Source organism: Salmo salar, chromosome ssa15, assembly GCF_905237065.1.
Source record: "Salmo salar chromosome ssa15, Ssal_v3.1, whole genome shotgun sequence".
NCBI lineage: Eukaryota > Metazoa > Chordata > Actinopteri > Salmoniformes > Salmonidae > Salmo > Salmo salar.
Genome location: NC_059456.1, coordinates 67,666,726 through 67,686,438, shown reverse-complemented (window position 1 = coordinate 67,686,438; position 19,713 = coordinate 67,666,726). Strand labels below are relative to the sequence as shown.

General features: G+C 46.3%; 1 protein-coding gene across 4 annotated transcripts in view; it reads right to left on the bottom strand.

Annotated features, from left to right (window-relative positions):
- Positions 1-8,869: 8,869 nt before the first annotated feature.
- The window catches only part of LOC106572278 (semaphorin-3B), a 69,108-nt gene continuing 58,264 nt past the window's right edge, over positions 8,870-19,713 (bottom strand). For all 4 annotated transcript variants that reach the window (XM_045695976.1, XM_014146333.2, XM_045695977.1 and 1 more), the window contains 14 exons: positions 18,377-18,496; positions 18,103-18,196; positions 17,744-17,863; positions 15,711-15,853; positions 15,343-15,457; positions 15,096-15,165; positions 14,794-14,938; positions 14,356-14,575; positions 13,991-14,082; positions 13,668-13,709; positions 13,301-13,458; positions 12,848-12,903; positions 12,221-12,360; positions 8,870-12,047 (listed from right to left, as the gene is read on the bottom strand). In XM_045695976.1, the coding sequence (XP_045551932.1) occupies positions 11,541-12,047; positions 12,221-12,360; positions 12,848-12,903; positions 13,301-13,458; positions 13,668-13,709; positions 13,991-14,082; positions 14,356-14,575; positions 14,794-14,938; positions 15,096-15,165; positions 15,343-15,457; positions 15,711-15,853; positions 17,744-17,863; positions 18,103-18,196; positions 18,377-18,496 (2,022 nt within the window). In that variant the 3' untranslated portion in view covers positions 8,870-11,540. The remainder of the gene's footprint in view (positions 12,048-12,220; positions 12,361-12,847; positions 12,904-13,300; positions 13,459-13,667; positions 13,710-13,990; positions 14,083-14,355; positions 14,576-14,793; positions 14,939-15,095; positions 15,166-15,342; positions 15,458-15,710; positions 15,854-17,743; positions 17,864-18,102; positions 18,197-18,376; positions 18,497-19,713) is intronic.

Genomic DNA, 19,713 nt, shown 5'->3' with positions numbered 1-19,713 from the left:
GATGCCACCTTTCCAACAAGTCAGTTCATCAAATTTCAGCCCTGCTAGAGTTGCCCCGGTCAACTGTAAATGCTGTTATTGTGAAGTGGAAACGTGTAGGAGCAACAACGGCTCAGCCGCGAAGTGGTAGGCCACACAAGCTTACAGAACAGGACCACCTAGTGCTGAAGCGTGTAGCGCATTCAAATCGTCTGTCCTCGGTTGCAACACAGACTACCGAGTTCCAAACTGCCTCTGGAAGCAACGTCAGCACAATAACTTTTCGTCGGGGGCTTCATGAAATGGGTTTCCATGGCCGAGCAGCCGCACATAAGACTAAGATCGCCATGCGCGATGCCAAATGTTGGCTGGAGTGGTGTAAAGCTCGCTGCCATTGGACGCTGGGGTAGTGGAAAAGCGTTCTCTGGAGTGATGAATCATGCTTCACCATCTGTCAATCCGACGGACGAATCTGGGTTTGGCAGATAATAGGTGAACGCTACCTGCCCGAATGCATAGTGCAAACTGTAAAGTTTGGTGGAGGAGGAATAATGGTCTGGGGCTGTCTTTCATGGTTCGGGATAGGCCTCTTAATTCTAGTGACGGGAAATCTTAATGCTACAGCATACAATGATGTTCTAGATTATTCTGTGCTTCCAATTTTGTGGCAACAGTTTTGGAAGGCCCTTTCCTGTTTCCACATGACAATGCCCCCGTGCACAAAGCAAGGTCCATACAGATATGGTTTGTTGAGATTGGTGTGGAAGAACTTGACTGGCCTGCACGGAGCCCTGACCCCAACCCCATCAAACACTTTTGGGATGGATTGGAACGACTGACTGCGGGCCAGGCCTAATCGCCCAACATAATTTCCCAACCTCGCTAATGCTCTTGTGGCTGAATGGAAGTAAGTCCCCACAGCAATGTTCCTAGCGGAAAGCCTTCCCAGAAGAGTGGAGGTTGTTATAGCAGCAAAGGGGGGACCAACTCCATATTAATGCCCCTGATTTTGGTGTCCACATACTTTTGGTCATGTGGTGTAACATAGTAAACGAAAATCCGGGACACTCAAATGAGAGGGATATGTTACATTTGATATGGTTACATAAGATAGATGGTTACTTAAAGCAAAAACTAAAGTAGAATGGATGGGTCGGTGTATAATGTGAGTGTTTTGCAACCCAAAGGTTGCGAGTTTGAATCTCATCACAGAAAACTTGATCATTTTAGCTAATTAGCAACTTTTCAACAACTTACTACATTTTAGCTACTTTGTAGCTACTTAGCTAACCCTTCCCCTATCCCTAACCCTTACCTTAACCCTTTGACTTAACCCTTCCCCTAACCCTAACCTTAACCATTCACCCTTTAACCTAACTCCTAAGCCACCTAACTAGAATTCGTAACATATCGTACGTTTTGTAAATTCATAACATATCATACAAAATGGGTGATGGACATCCACAAATTAATACATCCCATATGAAAGGTAACATATCATCCAAAATAGATGGATTAACGTACAGAATAACACGACATGCTCTAAGACCAGGTCGGTGGTCTGGACCTAACACTCAGAGATGAGACCACAGATACTCCATATCACAGAGAAGCAGACAGCTGGATGACACCACATTATTTCCCATGACATTACCCCCCACCAACTAACATCTATTCAGCAGCTCATCCATCTGATCCTTTAAGATAATGTTGTTCAAGCCCAAACGAAACAGAATCATTTAAAGTGGTAATTTGAGGTAAGGTTTCCATCCGTTCTGTGTAAACTGCTCTGGCGGCTGTGTAAGCACCCTCAGCTTCTCCCAGCCTCTCTCTTCCCCCCACACACTCTGCTCTTTGTACTCTCCTCTCCTCCCTCTCCTCCCTCACTCTCTGCCCACCTCACCCTGTTTGTTTTTTGAAGAAACACTTTCTGTTGTGGTTTGGGTTGTGTGGCGTTGCAGCGGCGGCAGAGCAGCCTGATCACTGGAAATAGACTTCGATTTTGGATGTTTGAAAATGTCCTGGGAACGTCAATACATGCCTACCTCGGGGCTCACAAAGATTTTTAATAATAATTGCCCAGCAATGGGCGTGAACTCGTGATCAAAGTGTTTTGCTTAGACCACTGTGCAGCCGCAGTTCACAAAGCTCTAGCAAGCCATGAGAATACTTGCTAATAGCAAGTCGTTTTAACATTTTGGGGGTTTTAAGCCTTCCGCAAACCATAGCCCTAACCTTAACCAATCGTAATTAACGCCTTAACTGTTAACCTTTGAGTTGTTTCTGTTTTAACCCTGTAACCATGCAGAATTAGCCCTGTAACCGCACAGAATTAATGCATAAGAAATAGACGTTCATCCATAATACACTGAATTTCGAAGGGAAAGTATGAGCTCTTGTTGGACAGAGATCCGTCAGTGCTGCTCGAAGCCCAGGGCTCAGGGCTTGGAGAGGGGAGGGGACTGAGAGAAGGCTGACACTGAAACCCTGTCTCCTTTATGTCAACACTCTCCCCAACACCACACAATGGGGTTAATCACTCCAACAAGAGGGAGGTAATTATTGCTAATTAGAGCCATTAATCACTAGACCTGTTGCTGCATGGTCACTCCCTTTGTATAGCTGTGTGTGTTGGTTGGGGCAAGGGGGTTGTTAAGTAGTTGTTACAATACACAAGTGAGTGAATGAGAGGGAGAGTGAGAGACTTTCCAGGGATTTTCCTGCTTAGGTTTTATGGCATTCATACGTCCAGGTTAAGCATTGAGAGGAAAATAAAGCTTTCTGTCACTTTATAAAAACTGTGAAATCAGCCTGTGGGCAGTTTGGTCCAGGTGCACAACATACTGCATGCACTGAACACTGGTCCTCTCTTTAATTTAACCAGAGAGGCCTGTGGGACTCATTCAGACCAGTGACGTGCGGGGATGTCGGTGGGCACTGGCTATTATCAAAGGCAGATTTACTCACAAATAAACCTTGATAAAGCACAAGTTAACCATACAACAGATAGCTCCAACAGCCAGAGGCTATTTAATGAAAAAGACAAACAATTTTCACCTAATGTAAATACCAACGTAGCCAAGATACACAAGCGCTAGCATTGAATTTCTCCGATGGCGGCATATTTCATATAAAAAATCTTATAAAATTACGTTTTATTTCCTTACTGTGAAATGCTTACTTACAAGCCCTTAACCAACAATGCAGTTCTAAGAAAAATAATAGTTACCGAGTCAATGTGCGGGGGTACAGGTTTGTCAAGGTAATTGAGATAATATGTACATGTAAGTAGGGATAAAGTGACTATGCATAGATAATAAACAGTGAGTAGCAGCAGCGTACAAAAGGGGGGCGGGTCAATGCAAATAGTAGCCATTTGATTAAATGTTCAGTAGTCTTATGGCTTAGGGGTTAAGGAGCCATTTGGACGTAGACTTGGCTCTCTGGTACTGTTTGCAGTGTGGTAGCAGAGAGAACAGTCTATGACTTGGGAGGCTGGAGTCTTTGACAATTTCTAGGGCCTTCCTCTGACACCACCTGGTATAGAGGTTCTGGATTGCAGGAAGCTTGACCCCAGTGATGTACTGGGCCGTACGCACTACCCTCTGTAGTGCCTTGTGGTTGAATGCCGAGCAGTTGCCATACCAGGCGATAATGCAATCAGTCAGGATGCTCTCGATGGTGCAGCTGTAGAACTTTTTGAGGATCTGAGGACCCATGCCAAATCTTTTCAGTCTCGTGAGTGGAATAGGCGTTGTCGTGCCCTCTTCACAACTGTCTTGGTGTGATTGGACCATGACAGTTTGTTGGTCATGTGGACACCAAGGAACTAGGAGCTCTCAACCTGCTCCACTATAGCCCCAGTGATGTGAATGGGGGCGTACTCTTTTGTCTTGATCACGTTGAGGGAGAGGTTGTTGTCCTGGTACCACACTGCCAGGTCTCTGGCTGTCTCATCATTGTCGGTGATCAGGCCTACCACCGTTGTGTAGTTGGCAAACTTAATGACGGTGTTGGAGTCGTGGGTCGCCACGCAGTTGTAGGTTAACAGAATAGTTTGCAACAAAAATGGATGAACAATTCTTCCAATGCACCGCACATGCACACACACACACACACACGCACACACACACACACACACACACACACACACACACACACACACACACACACACACACACACACACACACACACACACACACACACACACACACACACACACACACACACACACAATAATAATAATATTATTATTATGTGAAATATTATTACACACACATAATAAAAACAAGTTCTCACAGTGTCACTGCAGAATTAGACATTCATCCATGTTCTCCAAACGTCAATTTTCGAAGTTGCTCCAAATGTCAAATTTCGAAGTTAAAGGTTAAGATTAGGCACTCATTTCGAATGGTTAAGGTAAGGGTTAAGGTTTGGGAAAGGGTTAAAACATTAAGTTTAGGCCCTCATTCCGAATGGTTAAGGTAAAGGTTAAGGTTTGGGATAGGGTTAAACACAAAAATAAAAAAGCAGTGTCCACGACTGGGATCGAACATTGCAACCTTCTGATCCAGACTCGTGGCCCATCCACATCACCCTAGCAAAACCCAGCCAACTTGATGGTAATAGTGTAACACTGTTGTCCCTAGTGGTCGGTTTTGAAGGCATTTTCCGACGTCCACAGGACAAATTCCGCAGTCAATCTTGAATTCAAAACACATATAAACCAGCTCAGCACATTTCCTGCCCATCCACTCTCACTTATTGGCTCTTTGAGTAATGAAAAAAAAAACAATAAGCTAAGTAAGTAAGCTACACTAAAAAGTAATGGAAAACCAGTGAGTAATACACAGTAAATGAAGAGACTTGGCCTCTTCTCAGGCAGTGAAGCACAGTTATTAAATAATTGAGTGAGAGACAGAGATGTCGTGATTCTCCTGGGTCTAGGATGACTGCTGGATGTTGAAGTCACTTGCCTCAGCCTCAGTCCCCTCATCCTCTGCCAGATGACTCTCTCTCTCTCTCTCTCTCTCTCTCTCTCTCTCTCTCACTCTCACTCTGTCTCTCTCTATATATATCTTATGCCTGTGTGATTGAGGGGATGATGTGCCAGGCCAGGAAGCTGAGAGCTGAGATGAGGAGATGGCTCTCCTGGACAATGCTCAAATGGCCCAGTGAAGGACCCACAGAGCCTGGCACTAAAGTTTCCCCCTCTGCCTGCCAAAGCACCAGGGTTGTAATCATGTGCCATAGCAACAGTGGCATCATAATGATGAGTCCTATATTTATAGGGGGAGATCAAGCTGACCCTGTTTATCAAAAGTGTTGGAAAAACCTGTCGATAATCAACTGACTGGCTATTTTGATGTCTATAGTATTCTCTCTGGTATGCAATCTGGTTTCCGCTCAGGTTATGGATGTGTCACTGCTACCTTAAAGGTCCTAAATGATGTTACCACTGCCCTTGACTGTAAGAAACGTTGTGCTGCTATTTTTATTGACTTGGCCGAAGCTTTTAAAATGGTAGACCATTCCATTCCTGTGGGTCGGCTAAGGAGTATTGGTGTCTCTGAGGGGTCTTTGGCCTTGTTCGCTAACTACCTCTCTCAAAGAGTGCACTGTATTAAGTCAGAACATCTGCTGTCTCAGCCACTGCCTGTCACTGAGGGAGTACCCCAAGGCTCGATCCTAGGCCCCACGCTCTTCTCAATTTACATCAACAACATAGCTCAGGCAGTACCAGCCATTTATATGCAGGTGATACAGTCTAATACTCAGCTCGTCCCTAAATGTTGTGTTGAACGCTCTACAACACGTATCAAACTCATTCCATGGAGTGCCGAATGTTTCCGCTCTTCCCTGGTTACAAATTATTAAGGAACTCCCCACACCTGATAGTCTAGGTCTTAATTGAAAGGAAAAAACTAAAACCTGCAGACACTAGGCACTCTATGGAATGTGTTTGACACCCCGGCTCTAGAACAGAGCTTTTGTTTTGTCCAGAAAGCTTACAAGTACTTTGGAGTACTTAGAACATATCAAAGCTGCAGGCTAAGGTTAAATCTAGACTTGGTTTCCTCTATCATAATCACTCCTCTTTTACCCCAGCTGCCAAACTAACCCTGATTCAGATGACCATCCTACCCATGCTAGATTACGGAGACATAACTTATAGATCGTCAGGTAAGGTTGCTCTGGAGCGGCTAGATGTTCTTTACCATTCGGCGATCAGATTTTCCACCAATGCTCCTTATAGGATATATCACTACACAGCATACTCCTCTGTAAACTGGTCATCTCTGTATACCCAGCGCAAGAATCACTGGTTGATGCCTCTTAGGCCTCACTCCCCCCTATCTGAGATACCTACTGCAACCCTCATCCTCCACATACAGCACCCATTCTGCCAGTCACATTCCGGTATAAGGTCTCCAAAGCACACACATCCTTGGGTCGCTCCTTTTTTCAGTTTGCTGCAGTTAGCAACTGGAACAAGCTGCAAAAAAACACTCAAACTGGAAAGTTTTATCTCCATCTCTACATTCAAATACTCGATCATACTGACACTTGTGGCTGCTTCACGTGATGTATTGTTGTCTCGACCTTTTTGCTGTCTGTGCCTCACAATGTTTGTACCATGTTTGTGCTGCTACCATGTTGTGCTGCTACCATGTTGTGGTGCTACCATGTTGTGTTGTTGTCGTGTTGTGTTGCTACCATGTTGTGTTGTTGTCGTGTTGTGTTGCTACCATGTTGTGTTGTCACGTTGTGGTGCCGCCATGCTACAGTATGTTGTCGTCTTAGGTCTCTCTTCATGTTGTTGTGGTGTCTCTTTTGTCGTGAGGTGTGTTTTGGCCTACTTTTTTTTTTTTATCTCAGCCCCTATCCCCACAGGAGGCGTTTTGCCTCTTGGTAGGCCGCCATTGTCAAGAAGAATTTGTTCAGATAAAGGTTAAATACAAATCAAGGTGCAATAAGATCCTTCATTATGTAGTTAGTTTTCTCTTAGGATCACTGAAACAGGCACTTACTGTCCTATTTTAACAAGTGTGGCAAATCAGCTGCAGAATTGTAAAAACGTTTAGAAGAGGTATGTTGGGGGGGCTTTCCTGTTACACGCTGGTGCACTGTGTGCCCCCCTGAGTGTGCCCCATAATTGTTCTCAGGAGGGGGGGGGCATGAGGTACTCACCTGCATGTTAATCTAAGCCCCTCTATAACCCTGCGGAAATGAGTCCTCAATTAGGCCTGCTGGTCCTAGGACCCCACGGACCCCCCGGCCCATGAGTACATACATACATACCGATCCCTGCTCTACTAACAAGCAGAGTAAGGGACTCAGAGGGGGGCTAATTGGTTCCCAGTTTGAGTAATACATGTGTTTATAACCGCATTGTGTGTGTGTGTGTGTGTGTGTGTGTGTGTGTGTGTGTGTGTGTGTGTGTGTGTGTGTGTGTGTGTGTGTGTGTGTGTGTGTGTGTGTGTGTGTGTGTGTGTGTGTGTGTGTGTGTGTGTGTGTGTGTGTGTGTGTGTGTGTATTTGTGCTCGTGGCTGTATGTCGCATGGGCATGAACATTCCAAGCTGGGAAAAGTTGGGGTCAGCGGTGACAGCAGGGTCATTATGATATTTCTATGAAGAATGTGAGTCATAACGTTTGGATGGTTGCTCCACTACCCCCCCCCCCCTTTCCCACAGCAGCCCCTCCTGGAGAATGTCAGGGAGCCAGTAATATGAAAGGTTAAGGGGCGGTGGTGGGATGTAAGGGGTTGGGGGACATGGCAGCACAGATTTGTTTGTAGCAGTGTAGCTAAATATGGGTGAGGTAGGCAAGAATTTCCTTTCCTTTTCAGCAACTTCAGTAAAACATTTTTTTCTTAAGGGTAGATTTAGTGTAGTTTAACTTCTTCCAAGTGTGAAGTAATTGGGCGTGTCTGAGTGGTAAGGCTAAAGCAACGGCCTGCAGACGAAAGTCGAGGAGTGATGTCGGGGAACGTGCATCTGCGACAGCCGAAACTTGGACACTAATGTGGTTTTCCAACAGGAATTGCAGGAATTGTTAATATATATATTTTTTAAATCATAACGTTGAAAAAAACATGTCCCCAACCCCTATATCACACAATCACAATCTTAAATCTTATGTACACTCAATTAGTAAGCGAGAGCCTCAAACATAACATTCATTTCTATATATCCACTGTATACATGAATCGCGGCAAAGTTGATTCCGGTTTCAGTCAGTCATGTATTTGGTCACGTCCGCGTGAGTCAAAAAAAGAAGAAAGAAAATGATTCGTTGACAACAACGCCTCCCACAACGCAAGCTATGGCTGCAGAATGAAGTTGGTGGAGAGAAACTGCAGAAACTTGCAGTCGACTGCAGTCAACTTCATTATTTTTGATCACATGATTTTTGTAAAGTTCATGCAGTCGGACAATTTGTATCCCCATAGTGCAACACACTGAAAGACGGTGACTTGTCAAATGTGATCCGCTGGAACGGGCCTGGTAGCTTGGTAAACTATTTTTCCAGAGTACATTCCCCAACTCTCTGTAAATACAGTGATGCCACCTTGTGTACGGAATAGGAATTGCATCCTTGCTCTCCGTTAACATAAGGCAGCAAGCCTGAAGACCATAGACTGCGCTTACACAGGCAGCCCAATTCTGATATTTTTTCCACTAATTGGTCTTTTGACCAATCACATTAGATCTTTTCACATCATTTACTTTTCAGTGCAGATCTGATTCCACAAAAAAACAATAAGTGAAAAAAATATAAGAATTGGGCTGCCTGTGTGAATGCAGGCATAGTTGTGCTGTAATACTCAGTAGTGTATAAAACAGTAGATGTTAGGCTATGTCATATTACAATAAACTACTCAGATGTAAAGTAACTGGGCACTTTATTGTGTTAATCAAAAACAATCCGGCACAACAATCCACAAATAACTCTGGAAGTAATACAGTGCACCATGTCAACTTTGGCCTCTGAACTTTGAACTGTTTCTACAGACTACCTCTCCTCCTAAGCCAATATGTAAAGAGCTCTCCTTTCCTCCAAACACACACACACACACACGCACACACACACACACACACACACACACACACACACACACACACACACACACACACACACACACACACACACACACACACACACACATAGTTGGGGTGTGTCACATAGCATGGAATAGAAAGGATCAGCGGTTGGAGGGCAGCGTGAAGAACAATGATGCTAATTGGACAACCGGATCAACATTTACCAAATGTTTTTTTGAATGATGATAGTTTTTGCAGAACGTGTATGATACAACTGTAAGGGCTCTAATCAATGAAGTTTAGCGTTACAGCTTGATTTCACTTTAAAAGCAATGTCCCCGCATTAGCAGAGACTGCATTCACAGTAAACACTGCGCTTGTCATCTCAATTGGAAATCACCTTTAAGTTTCTATCGCGCAATCTGTAACGCTTCATCGATACAGATTAAATAGAGCCCCAAGTCTCTACATAAAAATAAAAAAAATATCCACCATGACATATTAGCTTATTTGTGCACATGATACATAGGATAACCATATTGAACATTGTTGAACACAAGTCCCTCTCACTTCTCAAAGGGTGTCTCCCAAATGGCACTCTATTCCCTATATAGTGCACTACTTTTGACCAGAACCCCATGGGCCCTGGTCAAAAGCAGTGCACTAGGGAATAGAGTGCCATTCAGATAGGCAGCCAAAGTCTCCATTGTACACCGTCTAGCCCCTAACCTTGGTCATGCAATTGGAGAGCACAAAACTACAGCCCACTTAACTTATTGGCCTCAGTCGTTCAATAGTTAATAATTACAACTTTATAAAGCAGCTATAAATAAAAGACGGGATTCCGCACATCTGTAGGCTCTCATAGACTTCACCGGTAAAAGGAGAAACATTTAAAGCACGTTTTATTTAAAAAAAACAACTTGTCAACAACAGACTATGTATGACGTGCATTGAATCGTACCATAGAGAGTCAACGGACCAGGCCTGTACACGGAAAGGAAACTAGGTGGCGGTCTACTCACACCATTTCACAGAGGACAAATGTGTTTTGCTGAACTGAAGGCATCAAAGATATACTGTAAAATGAACACTCAGAGATGGGCCTACAGACACAGCACGGAGGGAGGGACGTTTATTTACGCACGCACGCACGCACGCACGCACGCACACAGCTTCTGATCATTTACCCAGGCGAACAGTGTAGTCTAAAAGAACAATGTATGTACCATTTGGAATAAAAATCGAGATGTTTTCTTTTCACATATAAATATCATGCTTTTAGCCCAAAGTTGGGATGTCGTATTCAAAGCCCACTATTGTTTTGCCACGTCCACATTGATGTTGTGCAGTCTGTCACTTGAACTCCCCCCATGTAAATGTGTCAGCACACAACACAAGTCATTAGAGTCAGAAAATACACACAGATCATTTAAATAAATGACTAAATAAAACACAAAACATTTTTCTTGTCACCACATAAACATACAGGTAGAATATCGCCCACTTCCTCTACCTTGTCAGCCGTTTTGTAAAATAGAATCACAATGGAACCATTGTACTGATCCTGTACACTCTCTCTCTCTGCTTCAGAATCTCACCTCATTGTAAGAACTCTCTCTATACCCTGGAATGACAGTAGTGCTTTCTCCTATCTGTAGTGGTTTGGACCAAAAAAGTATATCAAAGCCTGCATCTGCCACAAAGCACACATCTACATTAGGCTCTCTTTGCAAAACACGTGAAATGTGATTATACCTAAGTTGATCAATGTGCATTTGGAGGTATGTGGAGCCCATTGTTTTTGTCCATCTCACAATTTGTAATCCGTGTTATCAAAGTTATTGTCATCTTGGGTTGTAAACGTGTGTATCACAGGAGGCTGCTGAGGGGAGGACGGCTCATAAAAATGGCCAGAAACGGAGCAAATGGAAATGCATCAAACACCTGGAAACCATGGAAACCATGTGTTTGATACCGTTCCACTGATTCCACTCCAGTCATTACCACGAGCCCGTCCTCCCTAATTAAGGTGCCACCAACCTCCTGTGGTGTGTATGTGTGTCTTTTTCCATTCTGATATTCCGGTTACGAGTCAGTTGTATTCCAGTTGAGCGATTGAGTGACACACACTGAGCCTTCTTTTAACTTGGGGACCCTTTCAGTCTATTCTGTAGAGGTGAGGTCTCCATCAGAAGTTCTCCAGGAGAGTATATCCAACGGGATTGAGAGCTGGGACAGATAGAATTAAGATAGGGGGAATAATAAGTGGCGATACAAGCTAATCGGGGGTCAGGGGTCAGGGCAGAGTGAAGCATCATGGGGCAGTAGCTAGTGGGGTGTCGGAAGATAAATATTCACAAAGAAGGAGGTGCTGTGTGTGTGTTGACACCCTCCAGAGGTCCTTGGTCTCTATCAGTCTCTGTCTCGCTCTTTTCCTCTTCCTTCTCTTCCCTCTCTTCCCTCTCTCGCCACCCTCAGTCTCTCTCCTTCTTTCTCTCCTCTCTCTCTGTTGTCACTCCCCTGCGCTGCGTGGTGCTCGTGGGGAGGGTTTCCCGTCGTGGGTTCGGCGGTTCCTCCCCTTGCGGATGTCCTGCAGATGCTTCCACTTCTTGTTAGGGGGCCGGACCACGGGACCGATGGGCGGGGCCTGTTTGTCGGGAGAAGACGGGAAGCTCTTGTCCGATTGGGCGCTCTTGCGCGCCCACACCTGCTCACAGATCTGATCCACGGTGCTGAGGTTCGGGTGGTCAACCAGCTGCATGAAGTCCCGGTACCACAGCTTCTGATTGGTGGAAGGTGGGCCGCCGCCGCCTCCGCTGCGGGGGTCCAATCGAAGGAGAGGGTCGGCGGGCGGGGAGGAAGAGGAGGAGGAGGGTACTACCTCCAGGGTGATGCCCAGTAGGGTCTGGGTGAAGCCGTGCTCCATGGCGTGGCACTGGTAGAGGCCCACGTCCCGCTTCAGTACCCTCCTCACCAACAGCCCCCGCTCTGTCTGCAGCACACGGTCATCCAGACGCAGCTGGATGACATCACACACAGACCGAAACACACACAGCTGAATATTAGAGCTTGAAACACAGTCAATGTGAACCAAAAATCCCTTGAATACTGTTGAAAATATTAGTGAGAAGAAAGAGTTACTATGAATGACCTTTCAACTGTATGTCTCTTAACTGTCATTTTGCCTTTTACCTCTTCCTTGGCGTTGTGGGGTTGTTTCTGGAAGGTCCAGGTCACTCTGGCCTGCAGGGATTTGGGGATACACTCCAGGAAGGTGCTGCTCCCTTCCACCCCAAACAGCCTCCTCTCTGCCACTCGGTGCTTGTGGTGGTCTACAGTGGGCGATACACACCATCAGATAACATGAGCTAATGTGAGATTACAATTGTATATTTATTTGACAGTAAAAAAGCGTAAGTAAATCATCACGTGTGTGTGTACCGTTTGTCCCTCGTCACAGCCAAACTCTGAGATAATGCCACTGACCTTTCCCTGTCTTGCGCAACACCCTCACCGAGCACGATATGACATAATTGTGTGGAATCGTCATGTCATGCCTTTTGTGTAACTCGTCTAATACGGGCCAAAGAGAGATTATGGCACAGAATCACACTAATCACCCTGCCCTCTCTGGGTGGGAGCATGGGAGAGAGAGTTAGCTCCTTGGCACAGTGTGCCCGAATCCTAAGTTGAAATCCGAGTGCGTAACTAAAACGTTTGTCTAGTCTCCCATTGATATCAGCATGATTTATGAGTCTGAGTTCAGAGCTCAGTTTATGAGTCTGAGTTCAGACTTAGTGCAGAGTGGAAGAGTCTTACCTCCTGAACACAGGGTGTTGGGGTCTCCATTCCTCACGTCCTGACGACGGAAACGCCTGGAGAACAAGGACAGATATGTCTGTCTGATCGCTTGGGATTATAATGACTATGGTTCTACCAGGAACCAAAAAGGTTACTCCTATGGGGACAGCTGGAAAAAAAACCTTTAGGAACCCTTTTTTTCTAAGAGTGTGGTTACCTGGGGTTTGTATGAGTAGGGTTTGTGGTGTTTAGATTTGGCTGGTTATAGTGGATCAGGTTTGGTGATTACAGTTTTAAAGGAAGTGGATGAAGTTGGTTATGGTTCAATAGTTGGGCAAATAGCATGTTCACTGTTTTGTGTTGGGTAGGTAGCATGCTAGGTTGTATGTTAGGCTTTGTATATTTGTTTACCGTTTGGTGTTGGGTAGGTAGCATGCTGGGTTGTAAGTTTGAGTTTGTATATTTGTTTACCGTTTGGTGTTGGGTAGGTAGCGGGTGCAGGAGGTGCCGTCCCAGGCGCAGTAGGGGTCTCTGGCCAGGCAGCACTCAGCACAGGCCTTCCCATAGATACTGCAGCGATGCAGAGGAACCTGGGCCAGCCCCGTGTCTGAGCCCACATACAGCTGTTGCTGTGGACAGAGAGAGCGGAAAAATGTTAGTGGCCCACAGTCAAATTGCTTGATATTAAACATCTTGTAATTACAGTATTGGAGAGCTAATAATTCACTGGTGCCAATCTATCAGATTTTATCTTAGCTTTCCTCTCGTGCTCTCTTTTAGCTTCTAGCTGTTGCCCCTCAGCCCTAAGATGATATGTTAGGGTTTAAGAGACTCTTACCCGTTTTGAGGATATCTGCATGTTGATGACGGATGAGGCATCCTGTAGAGCAGAATAAACGGTTAAGTATCACACTCTTAAATAGAAACGTAAACATAGACTTGCATGTCATTAAATATACACATACAAGCCAGAGGAGGCTGGTGGGAGGGGTTATTGGAGGACAGGCTCCTTGGAATGGAATAAATGGAACAATATCAATCTCGTGGAAACCACGTTTGACTGCGCTCCGTTTATTCCATTCCAGCCACAATGAGTCCTCCTCTAGCTCCTCCCACCAGCCTCCTCTGACACCAGCAGAACGATGGATGCGGCCCCCTCACCTTGAACACCTCTAGCTCCTCCAGTAGCAGGTCCTCCATGTTGTTCCAGCTCTCTTTAGGTACAGAGATCACCTTCAGCACCGTCCCTTTGTCTGTGACGCACCCACACGGAGTTTCAGACTGGATCCCACAATCCATCCATATTCAATATAAACTCTGCTCAGTAATACACATTCTATTTAGTATAACACATAGAATCCAAGGGTCAAGAGTACCACGCGGATGGCATAAATTACCCTGGGTGCCAGTATGTTTCTGCTGTTTGGCTCGACAATGACAGCAATGGAATTGTCAAGAGCACAAGCAGATCTGGGACCAGGCTAAGCATGAATCTTAACGGCTACCTGTAAGGGTAAGGTGGTTACCTGTGCCAATGAACATGACATCATAATGCCCGTCTGCGGCGCCCACCCGGTCCACAGCGATCTGGGTGAAGCTATAGTCTACGTTGGTCCTCAGGAAGACTGGCCGGCGGTTCAGGGGGTACACGGGGTTAAACATGAGAGGGTGGTGCCGGGCAAACTGGATCACGTCGTCAGGGAAACCTTTGGTGGACTCGAAGCTGCCGAATGTCTTGCTTGGGCACTAAGGGGTCACACAGAGTAACAGCACAGAGAGGTTATTATGAGGTTTTTATAAGATTATTATGAGTTAAGACGGGTCACATGGGCTCAGCCCAGGGTTTAACATCGGCCAAACAGAGCTATCACAATGGTGATTGTTAGTATAGTTAATGAGCTAAACTACTGATGTTAAAATGTCCTATTCAGTAAATTCCTACAGAACTGATGTAGGCTACGTACCATGCCAGGGCGTGGGTAGGGGACTTTGCCCTGGAAGGGGACCCACTGGTAGTTTGGACCCTCTTTGTGGGCGAAGGGCCCCAAGAAGGCCCTGCGGATGTCATTCATGGTGTAGATACACACGGCTGATCCCTTGAATACGCTGCTGCTGGGTGGCAGGGGACGCACAGTTAGAGACACAGCCTACTAATAAATACACAATCATAGTCAGGAACACAAACACACACACACACACACTCATATGCACACACAAGCACAAGAGCAGACAATAACTCAATCCATCCCCTGGTTTGAACTCTGACCTGGAGGTAGAGAAGACGGTGTAGACCAGAGGGTTCTTCCTGTCCTTGGTCTGCAGCAGGAACACATCCCCTGTGGGAGGAACACCGGTCAGAGGGTAGAGGTCAAAGGTCAGAGAAACACAAACATAACCTCCGGCTCTGTCCATTTAGCTCAGATGAATCTTAATTGGTTGAATCCCGTGCTCTGGTAGGGCCTGGAGCGACAGCTAGGATCAGATAATGCACTCGGAGTGTTGCGGCTACTTACGGAGCTCGTCAAAGTACGTGTCACTGCCGTCACTGCCCGGCACAGAACAGATGAGACGAGTCTTCAAGAACGTGGTCCACTTGTTGACCAGACTACGCTGGCCACCCATGTCATTCTGCAACAACATTATAGACCAAAGTTCTAAAGTAAATATTCCCGTGATAATATATCATTGCTGTACATACTTAAACATCAAAGAATTTTACGTACCAAAAAAATGTGCCCTTGACACAGCATAGCGTATGTGTACGCCAGAGCCTAAGGAAAAGGTTACGAGTGTATGGCTATAGTATTAGCTATGTTACAATATGCCACTCTTTAAGCTACGGTGTAATACAGGCACGGTATAATCTGAGCGGTGTTCTCACCCTGCAGAGCTGTCCGATGCGGGAGTAGGTGGACTTCCCCAGGCCTTGAGCCTCCACCGCTGTCTCCCGGAAGAAGAAGAAGATCTTATCATCGTCTGGGTTCTCACTCTCTGGCACCCAGAATGAACCCACAAACTTAGGCTCTGGAGGGGAAAGACATAACGAGGGTCATAACGCTAAGTATTTTATTAGGCACTTACAGCGCATTCGGAACGTTTTCAGACCCCTTGACTTTTTCCACATTTTGTTACGTTACAGCCTTGTTCTAAAATTGATTTAATTGTGTTTTTCCTTCATCAATCTACACACAATACCCCATAATGACAAAGCAAAAACAGGTTTTTAGAAATTGTTGCAAATAAAAACAGTTACAGTGTCACGTCCTGACCCTAGTAAGATGTAATTTTCTATAGTAGAGTAGGTCAGGGCGTGACAGGGGGTGTTTTGTGTTTCTATGTTTCCTATTTCTATGTTTAGTTCTAGTTTTTCTATTTCTATGTTGGGGTTGTTTGGGGTTGAGCTCCAATTGGAGGCAGCTGGTCCTCGTTGCCTCTGATTGGAGATCATATTTAAGTAGGGGTTTTTCTTCCTGGGTTTTTGTAGGTAGTTGTTTTCTGTTTAGTGTATGTCACCTGACGGAACTGTTGTCGGTCGTTTTGTTGAAGTGTTTTCATTAAAGTTAATATGAGCACTCTACAGGCTGCGCCTTGGTCCCCTTTAGACGACCCACGTTACATACAGTTGAGAGTCTTCTTGGGTATGATGCTACAAGCTTGGCACACCTGTATTTGGGGAGTTTCTCCCATTCTTCTCTGCAGATCCTCTCAAGCTCTGTCAGGTTGGATGGGGAGCGTCGCTGCACAGCTATTTTCAGGTATCTCCAGAGATGTTCAATCGGGTTCAAGTCCGGGCTCTGACTGGGCCACTAAAGGACATTCAGAGACTTGTCCCGAAGCCACTCCTGCGTTGTCTTGGCTGTGTGCTTAGGGTCATTGTCCTGTTGGAAGGTGAACCTACACCCAGTCTGAGGTCCTGAGCACTCTGGAGCAGGTTTTCATCAAGGATCTATTTGTACTTTGCTCTATTCATCTTTCCCTTGGTCTCTGCCTCTGAAAAACATCTTCACCGCAAGATGCTGCCACCACCACCATGCTTCACTGTAGGGATGGTGCCAGGTTTCCTCCAGATGTGACGCTTGGCATTCAGGCCAAAGAGGTCTTGGTTTCATCAGACCAGAGAATCTTGTTTCTCATGGTCTGAGAGTCTTTAGGTGCCTTTTACAGAGGAGTGGCTTCCGTCTGGCCACTCTACCATAAAGGCCTGATTGGTGGAGTGCTGCAGAGATGGTTGTCCTTCTGGAAGGTTCTCCCATCTCCACAGAGGAACTCTAGAACTCCAGAGCTGTCTTGGAGCTCTACGGACAATTCCTTCGACCTCATGGATTTGTTTTTGTTCTGACATACACTGTCAACTGTGGAACCTTTTATAGACAGGTGTGTTTTCCAAATCATGTCCAATCAATTGAATTTACTACAGGTGGACTCCAATCAAGTTGTAGAAACATCTCAAGGATGATCAATGGAGACAGGATGCGCCTGAGCTCAATTTCGAGTCTCATAGCAAAGGGTCTGAATACTTTCCAAATGCACTGTACATGAGGCATTATATGTGTGTCTCATAGAAAATGTTACCGCATGGTACAGACACAATCAGACACGGGTCGAGATATGCTGACAAATGTGCTCTCATAGGAATTTTCCGAAAAGTATCCTCGACACTAACTTATATAGGTACACACACACTTTGACATACAGTTCACACACACACACTCTTTCTCTTTCAGTAATAATGTCGGGGTGCGTCACATAGCATGGAATAGAAAGGATCTGCAATTGGAGGGCAGTGTGAAGAACGATGATGCTAATTGGACAAACAGATCAACATTTACAGAATGTTTTTATGCTGATAGTTTTTGCAGAATGTGTATGGTGCAACACACACACACACACACACACACACACACACACACACACCATTGAGCCAGCGTGAGTCGTGTTGTTCGGTGCGAATGGACGGTCGTCCTCCCAGACTGCGGAAGATGGTGAAGTCTCTACCCATGAGGTCAGTGGCCACGCCCGCATACAGCTCGTCACCTTGGAGACGGGAGGAGAGGATGACAACATGAGGTTGCTATGGACAACATGAAGTTGCGATGCTACTTGTGTAAGTGACTGCAGTGCCATTTAGAACCACCAAAGGGACCTCTGATCTAGGATCAGATTAACCTGGCTACTTCCCATTCTAAACCGTTAGGAGGATGAAAAATACTTGACCCTCTATCAGCAACTTCCACCAACCCCGTCAGAGACGGGGACTGAGAGGCTGGGCTCACCTATCAGCACCGAGGCTGCAGGGTGACGGGGGTCGTATGGACTCTTCCCTTTCCCATCCTCCATCTTGGACGGGTCGATCCTGAACACGTGGTCCTGGAAGGCGAGAGAGAAAGGAGGAGATGGGGTTACAGGGCAGAGTACAGCCGTAGACACACAGCGGGTGCTCAGATAGCTGCTCATACATGGTCTCTACTGTGTGGATGAAACAAAGAAAGCCAGGGAATAGTACAAGGACAGATGAGCTGGAGGTGTGTGTGTGTGTGTGTCTCTTACCTCCATCTTCTGTCCCACCTCTACGAAGGCGCAGGTGGGATGGAAGGCGCCGGTTCCACAGGTGTACAGGTGGGTGCGGTTGTAGTGGTGGACCATCTTCACATAGTTCACACAGTCTGTCTGCAATGCGAACACATCCGAACACAGCGGTTTAACAATGTCCCTTCTCCCGTCAGTTGCTAGCAGCCCCTTGTTAAAGTTTGACGTTACACCCTCACAACGCATTTAATGACGCGCATTCTTCACATATCGTACACTGTCTGCCTGTAAAACATGATTGTGTTCTCTCCTCCTGTCTTCACCACATTGTGGAGAGGAGAGGAAAGAAGAGGAAATGAGAGAAGGGGAAGAGGAAAGAAGAGGAGAAAAGTAGAGGAAGAGGAGAGGAGAGAGGAAATGAGAGGAGAAGAGGAGAGAGAAGAGGAGAGAAGAGAAGAGGAGAAAAGTATAGAAGAGAGAAGACGAGAAAGAAGAGAGGAAGAGGAGAGGAGAGGAGAGGAGAGGAGAGGAGAGGAGAGGAGAGGAGAGGAGAGGAGAGGAGAGGAGAGGAGAGAGGAGAGAAGGGGAAATGAGAGGAGAAGAGGAGCGAGGGGAAGAGGAAGAGAAGAGGGGAGAGGAGAGGAGCAAGTCAGAGGAATGACGAGCAGACCTAAAAAGGAGCAGAAGGGAGCAGCCGAGAGGGGATCCTGGGCACACTGACTACCCCTCACGGTGACTACGCCTGACGGTGACTACCCCTGACGGTGACTACCCCTGACGGTGACTACCCCTGACAGTGACTACCCCTCACGGTGACTATGCCTGACGGTGACTACGCCTGACGGTGACTACCCCTCACGGTGACTACGCCTGACGGTGACTACCACTGACAGTGACTACCCCTGACAGTGACTACCCCTCACGGTGACTACGCCTGACGGTGACGACCCCTGACAGTGACTACCCCTGACAGTGACTACCCCTGACGGTGACTATGCCTGACGGTGACTACGCCTGACGGTGACTACCGCTCACATTGACTACGCCTGACGGTGACTACCCCTGACAGTGACTACCCCTGACAGTGACTACCCCTGACAGTGACTACGCCTGACGGTGACTACCCCTCACATTGACTACCCCTGACAGTGACTACCCTTGACGGTGACCAAGCCTGATGGTGACTACGCCTGACGGTGACTACGCCTGACAGTGACTACCCCTGACAGTGACTACCCTTGACAGTGACTACCCCTGACAGTGACAACTCCTGACAGTGACAACTCCTGACGGTGACTACCCCTCACATTGACTACCCCTGACAGTGACAACTCCTGACAGTGACTACCCCTGACGGT